The sequence below is a fragment of the Dipodomys spectabilis genome, unplaced genomic scaffold (genome assembly GCF_019054845.1).
Source record: "Dipodomys spectabilis isolate Male_0828 unplaced genomic scaffold, ASM1905484v1 ptg000136l, whole genome shotgun sequence".
NCBI classification, from domain to species: Eukaryota; Metazoa; Chordata; class Mammalia; order Rodentia; family Heteromyidae; genus Dipodomys; species Dipodomys spectabilis.
Genome location: NW_024870813.1, coordinates 11,692,052 through 11,707,686, shown reverse-complemented (window position 1 = coordinate 11,707,686; position 15,635 = coordinate 11,692,052). Strand labels below are relative to the sequence as shown.

The window sequence follows — 15,635 nt, the reverse complement described above, 5'->3', positions numbered from 1 at the left end:
AATTACTGAAGCTAGTAGAGAAACAGAACCTGGCCAAGGGATCAGGTTTAAATTCTTAAATGTGTAGAAACAAGACTGCATGGCTAGTTACAGTGATAAATAAGTACAAGGAAAAACACTCTAACTGAATACTCAGCAAAATAAAGAGACAATCAAACCTCAGAACATCCAACCAATAGAAAAAAAAATATGTAACAATTTAATCACCAGACCTGAATACTGCAAGATTGACAGGAGACAGGCAAAAACATCATTCAAAATGGAGTTTGAGGGGCTGGGAAGGTGGCTCGGTGGTAGAATGCTTGCCTTGCATGCATGAGGCCCTGGGTTCAATTCCTTAGCTCCACAGAAGCAGAAAAAAACGGAAGTGGCGCTGTGGCTCAAATGGTAGAGCTCTAGCCTTGAGCTGAAGAGCTGAGGGACAGCGCCCAGGCCGAGTTCAAGCCCAACAACCAAAAAGAAAAAAAAAAAAAAAAAGAGTTTGAAATAGAATTATGAATCTCATGTTTAGAGTTTCAAATTGTATTTAGAATTAGAAGGCACAAAATGCATCTGAAACAGTGTAGGGTCCAAGGGTTGAGACTCAAAAGGCAGTAAGAGGAAGCACACCAAGAATGACCCCAAGATATACTCAGAATCTTAGAGGATTCACCTAAAAAGAAAATGGCTTCTTTCTTGATTTAGATTCAGAAGGCTGCAGGGCAATAGGCAGGGGCCGGACACTGGTGGTGTACTTAGGAGGCTGAGATCTTAAGATTGCAGTTCAAAGCCAATCCAGGCAGACAAATCTGGGAAACTCATATTTCCAATTAACGAGCAAAAAGCCAGAAGTGAAGGTGTATGTTCAAGTGGTAGAGCACCAGCCTTGGGCAAAAAAAAAAAAAAAAAAAAAAAGCTAAGCAAGAGTATGAGGCCATGGAGTTCAAGCCCAAGTACTAGCACTAATGTAGTACCAAAGCAGAAAAGGAGTAAATAGGAAATTAGTTCCTTGTGTGCATACACAGAATCTGAGCTTCAGGTGACTTAGGGAATCTTTATAGAAACACAGTATGACCAATGTTCTTGGGGTGGGAGATTGAGGAACAATAAGACTGCCCCATCAACAATGATTAGAAATCTGGCCAGGGACCAGCATATCTATGAAGATGTATGTATCTTTAGGGTATAGGACGAAAGTGGCATCTCACATCAAACGGTATGGTGTGTGAAATTCCTGGACATCCTGCTGAATAAAATGTGCTTAGAATATGTTCATAATAGATGGTGATAATCAGGTAAATAAAAGTCTTAGCAATTTCTCCTTTTTTGTGTTAGTCTCAAAGTTCCTGAGACTGAGTAATAACAAGGGAAAGCTCAATGGGCCCTCTTTGCAAAAGCACTCTTTTCCTCTGGAGTATGAATTTTGAACTCAGATCATGCCCTTGCTAGGAAGGTGCTTTATCATCTGAGCCTCATCTCCAATGATCAGTCCTTAGTTATTTTTGAGGACTGTGGGAATAGAGCACATCACAAACCTGTAACATAGCAGGGGGACACCAATAGTACTGAGATCAGGAGTGAGTTTGTCAGAGTAGTTTGTCCAGAGAATCTCCCTTAGGAGTGGAAGAATGGAATGTGTAGTGTATTGAGTACCTTTATCAGGAAAGGGAAAGCAAACATGCTAGCAGCAGAAATAACAAGGGCCCAATGACTCCCACCTTGAATATACATCCTTCAACTCCTTTTGCCTCCTTTAAGTAAAACAATCCCTACATATGTATGTCTAGGCCTTCCCACCCCAGCACAAAAGAGCACCAACATACAAAACAACAAGAGATTAAATAGAACTGTCATATAGATTTATTAATGAAAAATACTTTACAAAAAGAGTATGTTTTGCCCTAAAATAGTTCAGCAGACTCTGAGGATTTACAATGGCGAATGAGCAAGTGGCAGTAATGGTTCTGCTGCTGAAGACAAAAGGATATGTTAATGTGCCAGACTATATCTGTTCAGAAGGGCAAGTGTTATATTGGCAGTTCCATATATCTAGGCCTATGGTGTGGGGCACAGGGAAGACTGGCAGGCCATAACACCTGGGCAGATGGGCTGCCCTGAATGATGGGTCATGGTGATGACCATGACCACAAGGCTACATGTACCTTTGAGGATGGGAAATGGGGAATACAGAGGGTCAGGTAATAGGGTTAGGCAGATTAAAAAAAAAAAAGTGTGTAAGTTGGGAAGATAGTAGAGACCAGAAAATGGATGTTAGGTAGAGGTGGGGGCATTACTGTCCAGAATTGACCTGAAGTCACTAATGACTAGTATCAGGAATAATATGATGGATTCAGCCTTAAAGTGGCTCAAACACAAAACAGCAGCTGCTTCATTTTAGTAGGGGAATTAAAGTTGTAATTTCAAATATTCCCTCTTATTTAAAGAACCAGGTCTCTTTAGAGGTAACCAGTGCCCCGGGGAGAAACTGCCAATTCTGTGTTGAGATGAGAATAGCAAGACTATGGCAGAGATGCAGGGTAAGCAACTCTGCCAGTTGTGTTTTATGGCTCCAGGAAACAAAAGGGATGACCCTTACCACCTGCTATGCTGCAGGATTCTAGTTTTGTTCTGCTCTCTTCCAAGAACCTCTGCTAGAACACACAACAACCTTTCTTCCTCTGCCCTCCTGTTCCTAGATTGGGAAGTATAACTGCACTGCCTCCAGTCATCATCTGGGGGTATATCTACTCTTCGAGGACCAGGTGTTCGGGACCCTGGAATAGGACCCGAATTCCAAGCTGACCTTGGGGATGATAGGGACATAGGGTGAACAGTGGATGGATGAGAGGGTGAATGGAAAAGATCCCCTCCAGCCTGAGCATGAGGAACCTGAAGACCCTGACTTCTTTCTGGTAATGTGGTAGTGTGGGTAAGCGGAGGTTTGCATCCTGGAGTAGTTAGGTATCTGGCTCCAAAGTGCTGGTGGGTCTCTGACCAGGGTTCCCGGAAGGCATCAGTTCTGGAACGATGAGGGAGACTCCGGTAGTTCAAAGTCCTTCCTGTGTACTTGACCCCTTGGGAAGTTTCACCCCCGTCACACATAGCCAGAAACTGCTGGACACTCCTTGATGCTCCTATGAAGAAAAAAGAAACTTAAAGACTGAACACCTAAAGAAAATAATCTTTCTTTCCAGATGATCATGCCTGGTAGTATCACCCAACTTCAATCCTTCAAAAGCATACACATGAGAGAAAGAAAAAACCTACTTTTGCTTTTCACTTTATTTTTAAAATGATTAATGTAATCAAAATCAAGTCTCATCTCCAGCTTGGGCCAGTGAAATAGTCTCTTACATGCATATTTATCCACTGTAATCACTTTAACACACACACACACACACACACACACACACACACACACACACACACACACACACACACACACAACGTTCCTTAACATAACAAATACATTTCTGAGATGATGATGACTCTACTACAGCAATTACCCTTCATTCTAGTTGCCTGTTTAAATTCTTGTTCAGTGTCTGAGATACCTGCTTTTGTTCCTAACATTCCTCCCACATACACAATGTAGAATGTCTCTGTATATTTACTTGGCACTAGTGATATGGACTGATAGTTCTTTGTTGGGAAGCAAGAAGAGTCTACCCTATGATATTTACCAGTTCCCTTGGCCTCTACTCATTAGGTATCTGTAGTACTTTCTTTTCCCCCTATTGAGAGCTATAGCATTAAGCTGCAGATTCAGACCATGAGGAGGAAAAGGAGAGTATTTTACTGGGGAGGGTCAATGAAAGTCAATGATGCTGCCCATCATCCTCATGATCTTCTGGGTCTATACCCATGACATGGGTTCTCCAGATAGAATGTCTTTCCAGTTTCCCATTTATTTTTGTCGTCCTACACCATCCTTCAGCTGAGATTCAGTGAATAAGAGGGAAAATTAGTTGATATATGTAACACTTTTTGTTTGGAAGGATCCCAAAGATTAACTATTAATTCCTCTTGGTCATTAAAAAGCTTATTCTATCAATACTAATACAATTCAATCTTATAAGTATCTAGATTCTTAGGTGTGCCAGTTTAGAACTCAGACTAAAAACCATGTGCCTAAGAAATGACTCAGTCATAACTCATAGAGATCAATACTAGATTTTAAAGCAGAATTCATGTCCTTACACCACTCCCTCTTGGGATACCCTGCCCTTTCAACAGATATACAGATTTAACCCTTAAAGTTCCCTGGAAAGGTACCACATTCTGGCTTATAATATTAGATTGGGAGGAGTTACCTGGGGGTCTACAGGGTTCCCCTGCCACGCTGGGCATCAGGACATCTGGGGACAGGAACTGTGGTTGGGAAGGGTAGACTTGGGAATCAAGGAGAAATATGGGAGGGTCATGGATGACAGGGAGGGAAGAGGAGCTGGAACAACGGTGCTCGGTTTCCAAAGGCTTTTTCCGCACGTGTGATGAATCCTTATAATGAGACAAGACAAAAACCATAAAGATGAGGATTAACACAGCAGGATGTGGTTGGGTAAACACAGTGAGGCGAGCAGAGGGAAATGAAGGGAAGCAGAGCACAAGCATGGCTTACTCTAGAGAGGGATCCAATTTACTCAGACACTCTGTCAATCCTTTAAGGAAACTCGAAATATTAGGTCACCACTTTCATCAGATCCCTGAAGTTCGTGTGTGTGTGTGTGTGTGAGTGTGTGTGTGTGTGTGTCTCTCTCTCTCTCTGGCATTTTGGGTACTAGGGAGGGTTTCACATTTTCTAGGCCAGTGTTTTACTACTTAAGCCACAACTCCACTCCTTTTAAACTCTGGTTATTTATTTTTGGTGCTGGTCCTGGCACTTGAACTAAGGGCCTTGTGCACTGTTCTTTTTGCTTAAGGCTGGTGCTCTACCACTTCAGCCACACTCCACTTCTGGCTTGCTTTTTGTGGGGGGGGACCGGTCATGGGGCCTGAACTCTGGGCCTGGGCGCTGTCCCTCAGCTCTTCAGCTCAAGGCTAGCGCTCTACCACTTGAGCCACAGTGCCACTTCCGGCTTCTTTTCTTTTTGCTTATGTGGTGCTGAATGGTTGAACCCAGGGCTTCATGCATGCAAGGCAAGCGCTCTACCACTGAGCCACCTTCCCAGCCCTGGCTCGCTTTTTTGTTTTTGTTTTGTCAGTCGTGGGGCTTGAACTCTGGGCTTGGGCGCTATCCCTCAGCTCCTCAGTTCAAGGCCAGCCCTCTAATGCTTGAACCACAGCGCCACTTCCCATTTTCTAGTGGTTTATTGGAAATAAGAGTCTCACGGACTTTCCTGCTGCTGGCTCTGAACCATGATCCTCAGATCTCAGCCTCCTGAGTAGCTAGGATTATATGTGTGAGCCACCAACGCCTGGCTGTATTTTGTTGTTGTTGTTGTTGTTTTTTGTTTTTGAGAAAAGTCTCACAGACTTTCTAACCTGGGCTAGCTTCAAACCTCAATCCTCAGATCTCAACTTCCTGAGTAGCTAAGATTACAGGTATGAGCCACCAGTACACATGGAAACTCTGGGTTTTTTGTTTTATTTTGGTCCAGTCGTGGGGCCTGAACTCTGGGCCTGGGTGCTGTCCCTCAGCTCTTCAGCTCAAGGCTAGCTCTCTACCACTTGAGCCACAGCCCACTTCTGGCTTTTTTCTTTTTGCTTATGTGGTGCTGAGGAATCAAACCCAGGGCCTCAGGCATGCAAGGCAAGCGCTCTACCACTGAGCCACCTCCCCAACTCTGGTTATTTTTAGATAGAGTCTCACTTTTAATCTGAGGTAGTCTTTGAAATAAGCTCTCACTTTTAGCCTGAGCAAGCATAGCCTGTGATCTCAAATTTATACTTCTCACCATAGCTGGTATGACAAGTAATGCACCACCACACCTAGCTTTTTTCTGTTGAGGTGAGGTTTTGTTAACTTTTTTGTGTGACTGGCTTGAAACCATAATCCTCAGTCTGATCTCAGTCTCTTACCTAACTGTTACGATAAATATGAACCACCATTCTTTTATGATTAAGATAGGATCTCCCAAACTTTTTGTTTGGTATGGAATGGCAATCTTTCTGATTTCTACCTCCTAAGTAGCATTGAGCCACTGTTGCCTGACTCCATTCAGATCTTTATAGTAAATTCTTTCTTTATTTTTGAAGTTATTTTTTAAAAATCAGCATATATTTGTAGTATGAGGGGGTTTCACTGTGATATTTCACGTGTGCACAGATTTAACACTTCCACCATATTCTCATTTCTTCCCTCCTCCCCACTTTTTCAAATAGTTTGATAGTTTTATTATGTTATCTTCATGTCTCTGTGTGTTTGTCTGTGTTATATGTGTATCTGTCTGCAAAACCAGTAAATTCTTTTTTTTTTCCAATCAGTAAATTCTCTTTTTTTCTTTTTTTTGTCAGTGATGGAACTTGAACTTGGGGCCTAGGCACTGTCCCTGAGCTCTTTTTGCTCAAAGCTAGTGCTCTACACTTTGAGCCACTGTGCTATTTCCACTTTTCTGGTGATTAATTGGAGATAAAGGTCTCACGGACTTTCCTAACTGGACTGGCTTTGAACTACAATCCTCAGATCTCAGCCTCCTCAGTAACTAGGATTATAAGCATGATCCACAGGCACCCAGCCCAACCAGAAAATTATTTAATGCTAACTGGCAGAATTAGATTGAAACAAATTTAAAACTAAGGGATGGGGATATAGCACAGTGCTAGATCACTTGCCGAGCATGAGTCATGCTCCAGGCTCAATCATTACAATAAATAAATAAATTAAATAAATAAATAAATAAATAAAATTAAAGGAGAAAGAAAATATTAAGAAAAACTAAGAAATTGAGAAAAAAATCTATACTGACTTAAGTACTGAAATACAGAATCTCCATCTTCTGTACTACCACTACTATATTCCCCAGAAATGCTTTTGCATGTCAAATTTGCATTGTTATGTATGCCCTGCTTTTATGCTGTGTTACTTATTTTGTGGTAAGGACCCAGAAATACCCCTTTCATGTGTCACTAGCAATGTTCTCCCACTGTTTAAACATTCATTAAAGTGAAGCTTCTGATCAAATGTTACTTCATCAAATTTCATGTCCTTCACTGTTCTCTCAAAAATAGTTCTGAGTAAAGCCACTATTGCTTTGTAGTCCTAGTTCTCTTGAGTTATTTTATTCTTCTTTATCATACTTATCTCTGGGTTGTATCATGTTTGCCTTCTTTCTCCCCCACTAGAATACATTTCATTTCAGAATCTCTGAACACCTTGAACAGTGCCTGGAACAGTGCATACTTTTGGTAAATAATACACAGTTTCTATGCCAATATATTTAATTTCCTTTAACACACTAAAAGCTATTCAATAGCAGAATTTGTTTTTTTCACCAGCATATGATCATAATAACTATTATGGATATCAAGGAAGAGTGTTTCAAGAAGAAAAATATTTCTACTAGATACCTTACTTCTCTGGTTTCCGTTTGAGCTCTCTTGTCTTTATTTTATTTTTCTTGTGAGTCAGTCGTGGGGCCTGAACCCTGGGCCTGGGCGCTATCCCTCAGCTCTTCAGCTCAAGGCTAGCACTCTACTACTTGAGCCACAGTGCCAGTTCCAGCCTTTTCTGCTTATGTGGTACTAAGGAGTCAAACCCAGGGCCTCATGCATGCAAGGCAAGCACTCTACCACTGAGCCACCTTCCCAGCCCATCTTGTCTTTTTTGTTGTTGGTGGTGGTGGTTGTAGGACTTGAACTCTGGACCTGGGCGCTGTCCCTCAGCTCTTCTGCTCAAAGCTAGCACTCTACCACTTGAGCCACAGTACCAATTCTGGTTTTCTGGTGGTTAATTGGAGATAAGAGTCTCACAGACTTTCCTGCCCAGGCTGGCTGAACTGCGATCCTCAGATCTCAGCCTCCTGAGTAGCTAGGATTACAGGCATGAGCCACCAGCGCCCGGCTTGGCTTGTCTTTTTTTATCTGTGCCTTTTCTTCAGAAGATCTACCTTAAAGCTAATTTTCTTCAAAGGTTTGTCCTGACTGTTCTCTCTGCATATTCTTTTCCTCTTCAGTGGCTAGGGTTTCCATTCTCAATTTGTAGCCCATATGTCTCATACCCATCAGTTATTTCCACTCAGAATTGAATATAAAACACCACTCCTACCAAACATAATTTTCAACCCATGAAACTTATTATTCTTGACTCCTTTCCCCATATTCAAGCAGACTGATATCAAGTCTCGTTCATATTTACTTTCTAATTGACTCTCCAATGTTTATTTCTCTCTAACCTCCTAAACTCTTTACCATGACCTACAGAGCCTTCTGTGGACTATGATCTGACCCTTAATTTGTATTATTTTCTATAGCATTTGTCAACATTCTCCATCATCTCACCTCAACCAGACTCTAATCCTGCCATAACAAATGTGTGTGTGTGTGTGTGTGTGTGTGCATGTGTGTGTGTTACTAGGGATTCAACTCAGAGAATCCACTTGAGCCCCATTCCCTAGTCACCAATGAACCTCTTTCAATTCAGTTAATATTTGCTTAGATCTCTTTACCTGCTACATTCATTTTTGCCTCCTCCAGAAAGCCATTTCTAAAACCTCAAGCCTGATATCTCTATTATAAACTCAGGGTTTGTGCTTATTAAGTAGATTGTGCTTATTACTAGATTGGTACTCTACCATGGAGCCATGCCTCCAGGCCTTATGTATCATTTTCTTCTTTTTTTTTTTCCATGGTTTTTTTTCCGTAAGATTTCTATTTAGACAGTCTTCTAATGTTCCTATACTAATAAATCCTTATGGTATGTTAAATTACACGTTTATCTGTACCCTATGGTATACTGTAAGCTACATAAAAGCAGAGACTGTATCTAATTCACTCACCCAGGTATCCCCAGCACCTGGTACAGTATCAAGAATATAAGCTCAATAAGCATTTGTTGAAAGGAATTAATTCATAAAAAGAATTAGTGAATAAATGCATGATAAGAACTCAGAAGGAAGCTAACTCTCCTAGGAAAGCTAACATTATACTAAATGCTTTGAAAATATATGAAAAAAAATACTAGTCAGAAAAGACTATCTTTTCCAAAGAAAATGGCAGATATTCCTTTTAGAACCTTATGAATAATAAATGTAGAAAAATGAGTGCTTCATGGGAGGGAAACTAGATCTGTAGGGCTAGTAGGACAGAGACACAATTTTCACTGTCTCTCTGCATCTTCCAAATTGTACCATGTATTTAAAAACTTTTTTTTCCTGTTTTGTTTTGCTGGTACTGTAGCTTGAACTCAAGGCCTCACATGCTCACTTGGCTTACTCACTCATTGCTGGCACCATATCACTTGAGCCATACCTCTGGCATGCTAGTTAATTAGAGATGGAATTTATGAGGCCTTTTCTACTCAGGCTATCTTTGAACTGTGATCTTTTATGTCACAATCTCCTGAGTAGCTAGTACTAGAAGCATAAGCTACTAGCGCCTGGCTTTAAACCTGCTATAAGGAGGATGGGGATGCAGTTCAATGGTAGAGCATTTGCCAAGCATGTGCAAAGTTTAATCCTCAGCATTACAAAAAAAAAAAAAAGCAACATGCCAGGTGCGATGGCTCAAGCCTGTAATTCTAGCTACTCAGGAGGCTCATTGTTCGAAGCCAGCATGGGCAACAAAGTCTGTCAGACTATAATCTCCAATTGACTACCAAAAGGCTGGGAGTAGAGATGTGGTTCAAGTGCTAGAGTGCTAGCCTTGAGCATAAAAACTCAGGGAAAGTGCTGAGGTTGAAGCCCCAAACTGGCACAAATTAATTAAGAAAACAAAACCTTGTTTGTAAATTTTTTTCATTCAACAAATATTGAACATCAATTTTACATGAAAAAATGTGGGAAAGAGCTAAAATGAACTTTTGTAATCCAGCTTTGTTCAAACAGTCCAGTTCAATTTGGAAAGAATGGATGAGTCAACCTTGAAAATAGGCATCACTATAAAACTGAAGACACTTCCATTGCCTTAAGGAACTTAAAGGCTGGATTTCTGATGGCTGAGATGCACTCATATCTGCTCAGAGTCTGGTAAGTGCATGCTTGATCCCTTATAATATGGCAAGACACAACATGTGTGGTAGCTCAGGTCTCTCTTCTTACAAACCTACTAAATATATTTTTTATGTTTCATTGAACTGACCTAGTGGACAAATATCAATGTACTGGCGCTTTGCATTCTGACTAATACTGAAAGGAAAACAACTTGAAATTGTTAAAAGATGTATTACCTGCAAACCTAGCCAATGATAGTATTTGAGTCTACTGATGTGTATTTTCTCTACTTGCATTGGTTTTACTTTTTGTTCTTCCAATTATAGATTATTGCATTATTACCCTATGAATACTCTCAAGGAGGAAGATTTTAAATTATTTTCTTATGAAAATAATACTGGGACCCACTCAATCACATAGTAGGTAGAGAGGGAAAGGTGAAACAATAATCTATGCTATTTTTTTTTCTTCCTTTGTTAAGTACCATGGGTTCTGACCCAATCAGAGCCTTTGGTATTCATATTCCTCCCAAGGCTCCCATTACTACTGCTATGGTTTGGATATGAAATGTCCAAAAAGCCTCATATATTGAAGGTTTGGTCCCAAGCTGGTGCTTCCAACCATTCAGAGGTGATTACATCAAAAGTGCTAACTTTGTCAATGGATTAATACACTCATTAATCCATCAAATAAACTACTAGGAAGTGAAGCCTCATTGGAAAAAATTATGTTCACATGAAGTTTGCCTTTCAAGAGTATATCTGGCCCTGGCCCCTTCCTATCACTGTCTACCTCCCAGTTGCCATGAAGCTCTGTCCATCACATCCCCTATGCCCTAATGTTTTCCATTGTTCAAGCCAAAGCAATATAGCTAGCGATATGAACAGAAACCTCTGAAACCATGAGCCAAAATGATCATTTTTCCTTGTTTTCTCAAGTATTGTCATTATGTTGTTTTGTTGTTGTTGTCGTTTGTCAGTCGTGGGGCTTGAACTCTGGGCCTGGGCACTGTCCCTCAGTTCTTCAGTTCAAGGCTAGTGACCACTTGAGCCACAGCACCACTTCCAGTTTTCTTAGTGGTTTATTGGATATTAGAGTTTCACGGACTTTCCTGCCCAGGCTGGCTTTGAACCATGATCCTCAGATCTCAGCCTCTTGAATAGCTAGGATTACAGGTGTGAGCCAGCAGCACCCTGCCAGGTATTATCATTATGATAAAAACTGACACAATAGCTTTCATCCTAGGGATCTCTAAAACACCCCCATCTGTCTAGGAAAGGGGTATTGTCTGAGCTCCATACAAGTGTAAATAAAATTCTGAAGATGTGTCCTAATTCTTGCTAAATGCATATGGCTTTCCACAAACCTTCAGTTTCTACTTACTTTTTACCTATGCTGTATTTTTACTAGCAGAGAGGAAGGTGCTCTGAATAGATGAACCCTGGTGCTACTTACAAAACTCTGGCAAGTGACTGGAACCTCCTCCCTCTCTGAGACAACGGTGGCACTGAGACTGCGTGAGATGCGGCGAAAGTTCTCTGCACTGTACTGTTCATCCTCACCATATTCCCTGCCAAGGCCTTGGCAAGCTGTAGCCTTCAAACACAGACACACAGGCAGACACATAATATCAGACCTGTGGTTTTCTCACAGGCTCTTTCCTCAGAGATACGGCAGACAATTGAATAAGGTAGACTATTAAACACCTAAATTAGATATTATTGAAATGTAATGACTGTAGCTATCTCCTTTTACTCAAAAAGAGAATGACTATGTACTCTTCAGATAGCCCCACATGACTATGCCTCTGCCTTACATCAACCACCACTCATTTCTTAGCAAATTTGCTTTTCTAGCATACCACCCAGGTCCAGCACCTTAGCATTTAAAGCTGCTGCCTGTGATGCAGACACTGTGCTCACTTCATGGAAAATGTGCTCCATTTCTGCTGTTGGGGTCTTTGACAGATCAAGACCAGGTGCTGAGTGCAGTCTCCTCCCCATGCCATCTGTACAGGAAGAAAACATAAGTACAAACTGAAATCATCTCTTTTGGGGACCACAAATCTGAGACTGGAAGTACAGATTCAGAAGCTCACATTGCACCTAAGTAACAAATATTCATCCCTGAACCCAATGGGGAAATGTGTTCCTAGCATATTATTTAGAAACAATAATTTTCAGAGTATGGATGGATTCAAATAGTGCAAAAGGGTCACAACCCTTAAAAAATTTTGTAATAATCAAGAACTTCATGAAAAAACAGATGAATATCTCCATCCTGTCACATTTCATTTTTGTAAACAGAGGTTGGTATGAAATTTGTAATGCATAGAAAGAACATTATCTTACATAGAGATTTTCTGTGGCAACAAAGGACACCATTATTTCAGTCTAGTTCAGAATTAGAGTAACCACAGTCATCATATATCAAACCTCATTTGATATAACAAGAACATGAGCTCCAGGATCTGACAGGTAGTACTTTTCAGCACAGTATTTTCCCTCCCACCTTCCTTTCTTTTTCTCTCTTATTTTCTCTCTCTCTTTCACACAAAGTCATTACTTTGGAGGGATGCATTCAAAATTATTATGAGTGGAAAAATACATATCTAATATGTGCTTTTTTTGGAGCGGGGCAGTCATGGGGCCTGAACTCTAGGCCTGGGTGCTGTCCCTCAGCTCTTCAGCTCAAGGCTAGCGCTCTACCACTTGAGCCACAGCGACACTTCCGGCTTTTTCTGCTTATATGATGCTGAGAAATGCAACTTGGGCCTCATGCATGCAAGGCAAGCACTCTACCACTAAGCCACCTTCCCAGCCCAATAATATGTGCTTTTAAATAAACTAGTGAGAAAAAGAGAGTGAGAGGCTACAGCTAAATAAAAAATCACCACCACAGAAGCTGGTGATAAGTACCTGGAAGTTTACTAAAGCACTTACTTTAACTCTATACTTTTATTTGAAATGTTTCATAACAGAGTTGCTGTGTATTTTTAAGTAAACATCTGTAAGGTGATATCTACCTGGCTTGGAAGTACTACAAAATTCAGAATAGATAGATAGATAGATAGATAGATAGATAGATAGATAGATAGATAGATAGATAGATAGATTTATATGGAGCTTATATAATTTATATGGAGCTTATATAATCATGTCAAAATGAATCTAATCACAAAAGACCACCTACTTTATAATTTCATTTAGATACAATGTCCTGAGTAGACAAATAGATTTGTGGATTCAGAGGTTAGGAGGAGGAATCGAAGATATGAGGTGTATGACTGCTATTAGGTATAAGTTATAATCATCCTTTTGGGATGATTAAACGCACTTTGACACTATGGTGAGCTGGGGTTAATAGTAAAGAACTTAAGAGAAAGGCCTTGAGTCTAAACCACTGTACAACAAAATATGGAAGGGGGGGGTCTAAGGGTGACTAACAATTAGAAAATAAAACTATAGTGATAGAATGACAACTCTAGTATATTAAAAACTATGTTGTACACTTTATTTATTTATTTAATTTATTTATGCCAGTCCTGGGGCTTGAACTCAGGGCCTGGGCATTGTCCCTGGGCACTGTCAAGGCTAACACAGTGCTACTTCTGGCTTTTTCTGTTTATGTGGTACTGAGGAATCGAACCCAGGGCTTCGAGTAGTCTTCTTTCTTTATGAGGAAGGAATTGATCTGTGAGTGCTAATTCTGTCTCCAACACTACTCTGGCTAAAAGGTATGTCCAGATTTTACAAGTAAAGTCAGAAGTTATAATTACTGTTCACTAAGCTAGGGATACTATCTGTTCAGAACACCAACCCTCTTTCAGCATTTTTTCAGAGTATTCTTACTCTCCTCCACCCTTCACTGCATCTTTACCTGTTTGGCAAAGTGGATGCCAAGTTACATCCTGCTGCTCCCATCCAGAACTTCCAGCTTGAGAAGCCTGTAGACTGGCCTGGTAGAGAGACTCCAATTCTGATGTCTCCCGCTCTGTATCTTGGTTCCAATGTGGATGCAGAAGGATGTGATTTCTCTCTGGATAGTTTACACAGGTATGGGAGTCATGGGGGGAGGACTTTGCTCCTGGGCCAGGGAGCCCATGTTTAAGCTGAGAATCACAGAGCCTTGTAACATTTACCCAGGAATCCAAAGGCAAACAAGTCCCCAAGCTGATACTGCTACCAAGCTCCTTAGGCCTAACATCTCTCATTTGAGATAGCTTCCCTTGGTGTATAGCTAGTTCTGGCAACCTGGGCTGTCCTCCCCTAGAGCTTTCACCATTAGGCAGCCCAGTGTCCACGGCAAGAGAAGTATGGTCAGCAGGCTCTTCCCAAGAAGCAAGTTTGTCCCTAGTATCCAGAGAGAGCTTTTGTTTTACCCAAGGACAGTGGCCTTTTCCTTGACCTTGTTGGAAAGAAGGCTTCAAGTCAGAAGGGGAACTGTTTTTCCTTAGACTACTTGGCAAACTTTGATTCTGGGAACCTGTAGCATCCCTTGTGGAGGCACTCTGCATCTTCTGGAACTGTTCTGCCAGAGAGCGGACAAGTCCTTTTGTGCTGGGAAACTCTGGCCGATAGGTCTCTTCATTACTTTCAACTACTTTTGAAATCAATGGAATTTGGAGGCATTGGTTAGTTTTCCGCACAGGATCAGGAGAATAAAGCACAGATGAAGAAGCAGCAGACATTACAGGATGACAGGCCATATGAAGGGGAATGCTGGGCTGAGCTGATGAACCTGAAGGACTATAGCCTAAGCTGTGTGCATTTCCTGTCTCCGAGGTGACTCTTCCTGTTGGATGTGACCAAGGCATCACCTGGAAAGGGTCAGTAGAATCCTTCTCTTCTTGGAACAGCTGTTCTTGAGCAATGCCCTGTCCTTGTTGTGGAAGAAACCTGTTACAGTTAATGTTGTCCTCCCTGCAGCCTTGCAGCTTACCCACAAGGCCATCCAATGGCATGCATTCATGATGGGAAGTCTTCTCAGTCTTCCCTGATTTTTTAGGTAAACTTTGCCTTTGGAGTGCAGAAGCATCAACGCCATCCACCTCAACTGAAGTCAGAAGCTTTGAGGAAGATCTACTGGAGGAGTTGTGCTCTGGGGCAGATGGGGCAGATGATTCTGGGAATAGTGATGAATGTGACACATGGCAAGAAGCAGGTGAGTGAAAGAAAGAAGAACTGGCCCCAAACTCTGTATCTGTGCAGGGTTCTAGTTGGGCCTCCTGTCTTAACAATACTTGGAGCGAGACAGGTTGTTCACTGAAAAAAATAGAGAAAAACAGTTATAAGCTGCTTTTAAAATGAACTACTAATTCAATTCCTATTTCTAACTATTAACAGAGAGGATAATGAGAATAAATGAAAAGATAAGCACAAAGAAGTTAATAGTTCAGAGGTTCAAACACATACCCAGACATATGGTCCACTCACCCTTAGATGAAAAGGCAATACTACAGTGCTATTAAATGCTGCATATGGTAATATTAAATAGTACCCTTGCCTATACATTTTTAAAACTATTTATGAAGTTCCATTCTAATCATATTCTAATTGCAAGTTAAAA

At 41.0% G+C, this 15,635-nt stretch overlaps 1 protein-coding gene across 8 annotated transcripts in view; it reads right to left on the bottom strand.

The window, feature by feature from the left end:
* Positions 1–1,819: 1,819 nt before the first annotated feature.
* The window catches only part of Usp54 (ubiquitin specific peptidase 54), a 126,023-nt gene continuing 112,207 nt past the window's right edge, over positions 1,820–15,635 (bottom strand). For 4 of the 8 annotated variants that reach the window (XM_042690268.1, XM_042690270.1, XM_042690272.1 and 1 more), the window contains 5 exons: positions 13,947–15,331; positions 11,966–12,075; positions 11,523–11,663; positions 4,293–4,479; positions 1,820–3,113 (listed from right to left, as the gene is read on the bottom strand). In XM_042690268.1, the coding sequence (XP_042546202.1) occupies positions 2,572–3,113; positions 4,293–4,479; positions 11,523–11,663; positions 11,966–12,075; positions 13,947–15,331 (2,365 nt within the window). In that variant the 3' untranslated portion in view covers positions 1,820–2,571. Of the gene's footprint in view, positions 3,114–4,292; positions 4,480–11,522; positions 11,664–11,944; positions 12,076–13,946; positions 15,332–15,635 lie in introns of all 8 variants that reach the window. The other 4 variants (XM_042690269.1, XM_042690271.1, XM_042690274.1 and 1 more) reach the window with 2 other exon arrangements.